At 41.4% G+C, this 7,938-nt stretch overlaps 1 protein-coding gene across 3 annotated transcripts in view; it reads right to left on the reverse strand.

The window, feature by feature from the left end:
- LOC114350604 (rabankyrin-5) overlaps positions 1-7,938 on the reverse strand; it is a 56,704-nt gene that overhangs the window by 13,513 nt on the left and 35,253 nt on the right. For all 3 annotated transcript variants that reach the window (XM_028301466.1, XM_028301465.1, XM_028301468.1), the window contains 4 exons: positions 5,326-5,552; positions 3,963-4,106; positions 3,257-3,626; positions 2,567-2,751 (listed from right to left, as the gene is read on the reverse strand). In XM_028301466.1, the coding sequence (XP_028157267.1) occupies positions 2,567-2,751; positions 3,257-3,626; positions 3,963-4,106; positions 5,326-5,552 (926 nt within the window). The remainder of the gene's footprint in view (positions 1-2,566; positions 2,752-3,256; positions 3,627-3,962; positions 4,107-5,325; positions 5,553-7,938) is intronic.

Here is a 7,938-nt window from a genome sequence, read left to right on the forward strand (position 1 = left end):
TTGTATGTGAGCGTGCCCATACGTATGCGGCGCGCACGCACACGCTAAATTTTGTCAGTGTGTGCGTGCGCGCTGCATACGTATTGGCGCGCTCACATACAAACCGTGCTCGGTGCGTTTCTATGAAGATGACCTACTCATTTGTATTTACTCTGCTGAGACTGTCTGAGACAGCTTAGGGAGCTCGTATAAAGGCGTCATAAAACGCGCGGCATCGTGCAGAATACAAGGCAATGTTACATCATGATGTATGTATATTAGAGAGCTCAGCACGGCATATTAACCTTAAACGGTAAATATGCCCTCTATTGTATGCGAGGAAAGTAAAACGTAAACATGTCATGGGAACAAAAATATTTGTTAATTTACATATTTAGATCTAATGTGGCAAGAACACATCTATCGATGATGGTAGTTTTGGTTGATTGTATGTAACTCCCCATCATAATGAGTAAATAAATAAACAAAGAGTCAAACCGTGCTCTAGTAAAACCGTCGTGAGCCACGCTAGGCCGTTGGCGCACGCCGCGTGCAACATCGTCAGACCAGCCTCGTTAGTGTGGTTCAACTCCCCATTCAGATTTGTGCCCTAACACCCTAACTATATTACATGTTTCTCAAGTGAACCTACCTGTACACAGTGTCCTCTTGCTCCCCGTAGGTCGTCTGTATGTTAGGCCGCGCGCCGTGCTCTTGTAAGGCCGTCGTGAGCCGCGCTAGGCCGTTGGCGCACGCCGCGTGTAGCACCATCAGACCTGCCTCATTCGTGTGGTACCCTAACTATAACTTTTATCTTATGTGTTTCACCAATGAACCTACCTGTACACAGTGTCCTCTTGCTCCCCGTAGGACGTCTGATGTTAGGCCGCGCGCCGTGCTCTAGTAAGGCCGTCGTGAGCCGCACTAGGCTGTTGGCGCACGCCACATACAACATCGTCAGACCTGCCTCATTCGTGTGGTACCCTAACTATAACTTTTATCCTATGTGTTTCACCAATGAACCTACCTGTACACAGTGTCCTCTTGCTCCCCGTAGGACGTCTGTATGTTAGGCCGCGCGCCGTGCTCTTGTAAGGCCGTTGTGAGCCGCGCTAGGCCGTTGGCGCACGCCGCGTGTATCTCCATCAGACCTGCCTCATTCGTGTGGTACCCTAACTATAACTTTTATCCTATGTGTTTCACCAATGAACCTACCTGTACACAGTGTCCTCTTGCTCCCCGTAGCCCCGTAGGACGTCTGTATGTTAGGCCACGCGCCGTGCTCTATTAAGGCCGTCGTGAGCCTCGGTAGGCCGTTGGCGTATGCCGCGTGTTGCACCGTCAATGCAGCCTCGTTAGTGTGGTTCAACTCCCCATTCAGATTTGTGGCTTGATACCCTAACTACATCACATGTTTCTCAAGTGAACCTACCTGTACACAGTGTCCTCTTGCTCCCCGTAAGACGTTTGTATATTAGGCCGCGCGCCGTGCTCTAGTAAGGCCGTCGTGAGCCGCGCTAGGCCGTTGACGCATGCCGCGTGTATCTCCATCAGACCTGCCTCATTCGTGTGGTACCCTAACTATAACTTTTATCTTATGTGTTTCACCAATGAACCTACCTGTACACAGTGTCCNCCCTAGTTACGGCACTTAGTCGTACTTAGCTTTCCATCAGCCTCTAGGGTTCACTGAGATAAAGTACACGTGTAAGCATCTAAACCACAAACTGCGGATGCTAATTTTCCGCTAGATGACACGCCACCGGTCAGATAGGCAGAGGACAGCGAAATCTCAGGCCTTGGAATACTATACAGCACTATTCCGAAAAACATTTTGGCAGAAAGGATGTTTTTCCAGGTACCCTCTTACAAATGCTCGAGGGATTACTAATGTTTGGCCAAAAAACGTTTCCCAAATTATCACATGGCAAACAACGTTTCGCAAATTTTCATTTGGCAAATTCTCATTTGGCAAAACAACTTATTGCAAACTTTTAATTCGCAAATGTCTTTTTTGGCATATTATTGTTTAGCAAATTATTGTTTGGCAAAGTATGTTTTGCCAAATGTTTCATTTGGCAAAAATATTTCACGATAAACTATATACAAAATAATTTGATTGGTGCATAGAATGGAATACAAATTAGCTTGTGGTTATTATTTTGTTTAGTGGGTAGTTAATATAAAATTTGTTCTAAATTTATTTTCATATTTCATTATTTTTATCGAANAGGCCGCGCACCGTGCTCTAGTAAGGCCGTCGTGAGCCGCGCTAGGCCGTTGGCGCACGCCGCGTGTATCTCCATCAGACCTGCCTCATTCGTGTGGTACCCTAACTATAACTTTTATCCTATGTGTTTCACCAATGAACCTACCTGTACACAGTGTCCTCTTGCTCCCCGTAGGACGTCTGTATGTTAGGCCGCGCGCCGTGCTCTAGTAAGGCCGTCGTGAGCCGCGCTAGGCCGTTGGCGCACGCCGCGTGTAGCACCGTCAGTCCAGCCTCGTTAGTGTGGTTCAACTCCCCATTCAGATTTTGTGGCTTGATAAACACCCTAACTATATTACGTTTCTCAAGTAAACCTACCTGTACACAGTGTCCTCTTGCTCCCCGTAAGACGTTTGTATGTTAGGCCGCGCGCCGTGCTCTAGTAAAGCCGTCGTGAGCCGCGCTAGGCCGTTGGCGCACGCCGCGTGTAGCACCGTCAGTCCAGCTTCATTCGTGTGGTTCAACTCTCCGTTCAGATTTGTGGCTAGGAATACTGCTGAGTCCTGTATACATTTGGAGTATTTAGATGAATAATGCAATAGAAGAGCACAAATAACTTCAGTCATATGTAGAGTCAATTAAGAGTACATATCCCGGTGTCTCCGAGATATCGAGTAACATTGTTTTGATAGATCATAAAAATATGCCAGTCAACTTGTCGTGATAAAAAAGATCCGGTGGGAGCAAATTCTAGCTGTTAATTTATAAACTACTGAATACAATGGATCAATAACACAATTAATTAATTTTTATTGATATAGTTGCTACGGATGCATGAATTTGCCAAGTCTAGTTGGCAAAGTCGTAGGTTGGCATTGGTTGAAAAATAATACCCGGAATTTGGTTGGTTGGTTCGGAAGCATGCAATAATTTGATTATTTATGAACGTTAAATTTAGTGTAGTTGACAGCATATCAGACAATCATTTTTTTCCATAATAGCACTTACTACAACCATATAGGAGCTTGATGTCCTATTGTTTGTACTATAGACTTAAATATCTCTTACCTCAAACCACCCTTGAGCAAGAATATGCAGCAAGCTGTCTCCCGATCCCGAATACAGCGGGTTGGCGAGGCACCCTTTCTCTATCAGCTTCGCTGCAAATCCTCTTTCGACAATATTTTCCGTTTTTCCCTCCACTGGATCCTCAGCAAAGGCATTCTTGTTCGTGACCGGAGTATCGAAAGGGTTCGACCCGTTCATGACCAGCGTCTCGCTGGACGATATAGACGCGCGTCGATCGTCCACGAGAGCGTAGTACAGGGGCGGGTGTTCGTCGGATACCGTTCGTAAGTTGGTATCTAAGTTTGGCTGTTTCAGTAGTATGTCAAATATCCTTTGGTTTCGCGCTATTACTGCCTGGTGGAGAGGTGTGCTGCAAGAGATAAGTTCTGCTAAAGAGAAGTAGTACATTAAGTCCAGGAACATAACCAGCGATAATTGCGCTGCTGCTGGGCAGTTCTCCGTACAATTGTATAAAATCCTAACTGCACGGCTAACGCCTCAGTGCCGCGCCAATGAGAATCACCCAGAAACGAAAGAAAGTTTCTGAATCTGCACTAGGGGATTATTTTTCTTCTATTAAGATGAACTTATGTTTCACTAAAAGTGGCATGAAATGATAGAGTGTGATTTATTTAATCAGACAAAAGCATCTGGGTAAAATGATAGAATTCCTAATTAAGACTAAGTTTTGTTAAGCAATACGTACAATCCTTTTCTGTTCTGTCGATTAATGTCAGCTCCCTTAGCGATCATGGTTTCAACTATTTCAGCCATTTGATCCATCGTGTCTTCATCGCACGAGCTCGATGTGAGTGCGGCTATGAGATGTAGAGTCGTGTCGCCTTCCTCTCTGTAAGGAACAAAAACCTCGTATAATTACTATTATTTAGAGTTTTCTAAGGACCCTCGCCCACGGCGACTTTTTGTAGTGATGCAGTCGCGCGTTAGTAGCTGTAGTGCGTTGCAAATGCGACTAACGCGCATTAGTAGCAATGCTGTCATGGAAAAAAGTCGCCGTGGGTGAGGGCCCTAAGACCAAAATACAGCGACATGCGTATATCAACTATTGTATTATACAGCCTACATATTAATGAATAATTACATAACATGGCTGGCATGGAGAAAGTAATTTTAATTAAACGCAGCAGACATGAAAACGGAATTACCACAAATACATTGCATTCCATTTTATTCTTCCGTCGTATTACTTCGCATACCTACGTAACATTTGTTTATTTAAGCACCACAATTTATTTACTACGTCACAGCAGACGGTAAAGTTCTTATCGGAATCCATCTAGATAATCTCATAAGTTATTTGATTGTGTCATCGGATGTAACAGGTGCAGCATTTTTATGGTGATAATAACGGACATAACGAATTGTTGAATCCGCAATATAGTAATGGTCAGTTGGTGTTTAAGGACTTGTTAAATAAAGGACGTCTCTTGCGTCGACTGCATTTATGTAGATGAAACTGCGTACAATCACCTTCTTCCTGCGTACTCAACAGAACAAATGATTTAAGTGACGGGTCTTGTAGAATGACTCTTCTTGTCAACTTCATAACCTTTATATTCGTAGGAGAGTTAATTTGTACCCGTTAGGTTCTAAAAGGTCGCCTTCACCAATATTTCCCTAAAAAGCCACGATTTAAAAATATCGGCTCTACTATCCGTCTAGCTAGACATGTAAGTCATTTTATGACTCTTCAAAGCATTTGTCCAAGAAACTTAGCAGCAGGATGCAGTATTATTGAAGTGTAGAGCTCTGTCCACACCAGCACAGACTTTCCTAACTAACCCATATAACTTACTTGGTCGTAAGATTAGGGTCAGATCCATTCTCGACCAAGAACTTCGCCGAGAACGCGTCTCTTGAATCCACCGCCCTATGGAGTACAGTTCTGAAGATGTAGTCGCGATCGAGGTGCTGCGGCCTCGGAGGGCCAGCTCTAAAGGCAGCTCGCCTAGCTTTTGTCCAAGAAACTTAGCAGCAGGGTGCTGCATTGAAGAGAAGATCTGCGTTCACACCAGCACAGACTTACCTAGCTAACACATACAACTTACTTGGTCGTAAGATTAGGATCAGCTCCATTTTCAACCAAGAACTTTGCCGAGAACGCGTCTCTTGAATCCACCGCTCTATGTAGTAGAGTTCTGCCACGCGGCCCGCGCGCGTCGGCGTCTGCGCAGTGCTGAAGCAACGTAGTGGCGATCGAGGCGCTGCGCCCTCGGAGAGCCAGCTCCAAAGGCAGCTCGCCTCGCGAAGACATAGCATTCACTATGTCCGTCAACTGCAACAAATGATAAACGCATTTTAGTTCGATAACCGCGATCCTGGTGGTACCGGATTGCAATATTTGCAAGTCTACAACGCCAGCTGTTGAGGCTTCGAATCCCGCACGAGAAAATAAACATAAAAATACAGTGTATTGGCAGTAATCGGCATACGAGCCCTATGTTAATGGTGGTGGGTCATTAAGTCGAAGTCATGTAAAAATTCTCAAGGTGAGGCCGTGACTTAAAAACTATTTACCACTTGCTTCTGACTGGTTATTTTTAATTAAAAATATTCAAAAGTCAATTAGCTTTACCAGTGTAAATAACCAACCTATTTACAAATCATATTATAATTATTTAACACATAATGTGCTTTTGCATCGATTCTTCCTCATGTGTATTTTCTGATGGATGACTGGTTCGCCACAAAACAAACAAGTGGTATTCATTACATTGATTTAAAAAAGGTGCAATGGCGTTAATAAGGCAAAACACTGACGGAATAGTCGAATTATCATTCCTAATGTTTAGACCAATTAGTCATGAGTCGTCAATCAGACCCGAAGCGGGCAAATTAAAATACAATGAACGTTAAATACAGCTCTAAGCATGCGCGACACATGCTCGCGAGTCAATGTAACTGATGAATTACAATACTCCACTTTCACAGTTGCATAATACTCTGTGCCAATTTGTTGCGGGGCTTCGATTTATTTGGCATCAAATGATTTGCTGGAAGCAGTCTTAAAAAGCTTATCGCTATTTGACCCGTTTAAAATAGTAATTTATAAGATGTCATACAATTTCATCGAAGTGTAAGCAATTTTACAATTCTGTCAATTTCTGTGATTTTAATTATTGTAGGAAGAACAATATAATAATACTTGTTCCTTTCAAAAACAACCATTTACATCACTACATGTACATACAAGGTAATTTATGGATATTGGTTTTTCCAAGTCACTAAAAAGTTGTTTCTTTGTTATTTTTATGCATGTTAATTACTTAACCAGACTGAATTTTTATATGGGTTGTATGTATATTTTTAAATATTTGATATATTTTTAAAATATCCATAAAATTAAAAAAAAACATTCTTATTTAAAAAAGCTTTCCTAAAATATCTGCTTTTGGGATGACATTTATGTATTCTCAATAGGAACTCTGATCATAATTATTAATAAGTATTTTACAATGGGGGGAAAAAGAGAGTTTGCGGTTTATTTCGAATTGTCACCAATAAGGTTAAATAGGATAACTTGCGGCAAATATACATTTCATGGAAACCATGAGTGTGTATAACATAGCTACAGTTGTCAGATTAGCTCATTTGAAGTCTGAACCAACAGTGCTTGTGATTGCTATGATCAAGGAGGACCATTTGTATGAAATGAATCATGACTCGAATATACTGACTCAGACCAATAGTTTACGCATAATGTTATAAATAGTGTATCATAATTTATTTATTTAGTTAAAAGCTTATACAGGTTTAAGGATACGTTTCAATGAAAATGAATCAGAATTGACGTCACATATCATCACGGTATGGAATATGTATTTTTCTTCATTCTTCCTATATCATAAACTGAATTGAAGAAAACAATAAATTTTCAAAGCTTTTCTGATTGTTATCAAAAGCTCTCATCAGAGTTTAAAATATCATGAAATGATCTAAATGAACTCTACAATGCGTTATTGTCGCAGTAAAGCAACATTAAGACAACAACTATTGTAATCCATTGTTTTTGTGATTGGAACATAAGATTTTTAAGAAGATTAGAACTAGCTACTAAGGTAGATACTAGGTACCTCTCACTTTTTAGGCCTAAGTAAAGGCTAAAAGTTCAGTGATGTCTAATTGTCTATTGTCTAAGGCACCGACTAAAGTTTAATAATAGATCTTTTGGTGCTGCAATATTGCATTTGCAAACACAATTGCAGCCATTCTATTTGTTCGAGTATCAAGACAGATCAAGTTTGAGATCTATGAAGGTTGTATAGAGGTCATGATCGCAGCCATACGCATGATTCCCAACACACATGTAACGTAATTTGATTAATGCCAATTGAGTTCCAATGAAATCACGTCATGTAATAAAATACAATAAAAATCATAAGAGGAATATTTTTTTTGCTATGGCCAGTTGTATAAATATTATGGTTAAGTTAGCTTAGAATTAATCGGTAGAAAAATATAGAGCGCTGATAGCACATACATACTAACAATATTTTAATACATTTGGTATTCCATGTACATGTTTAATTTGAACGGGCATATAGCATAACTGATGTCCCTGCGGTAGTAGAGAGGATGTTTTTGTTACGTCGAAACGTCAGCGAGTATGATTTTGTGTGCTACAAACATGCATGCCGTGACAGCTCTGATAAGTCACATTT

This window comes from Ostrinia furnacalis, unplaced genomic scaffold (genome assembly GCF_004193835.3).
Source record: "Ostrinia furnacalis isolate ACB-3 unplaced genomic scaffold, ASM419383v2 OfSCF0922, whole genome shotgun sequence".
NCBI lineage: Eukaryota > Metazoa > Arthropoda > Insecta > Lepidoptera > Crambidae > Ostrinia > Ostrinia furnacalis.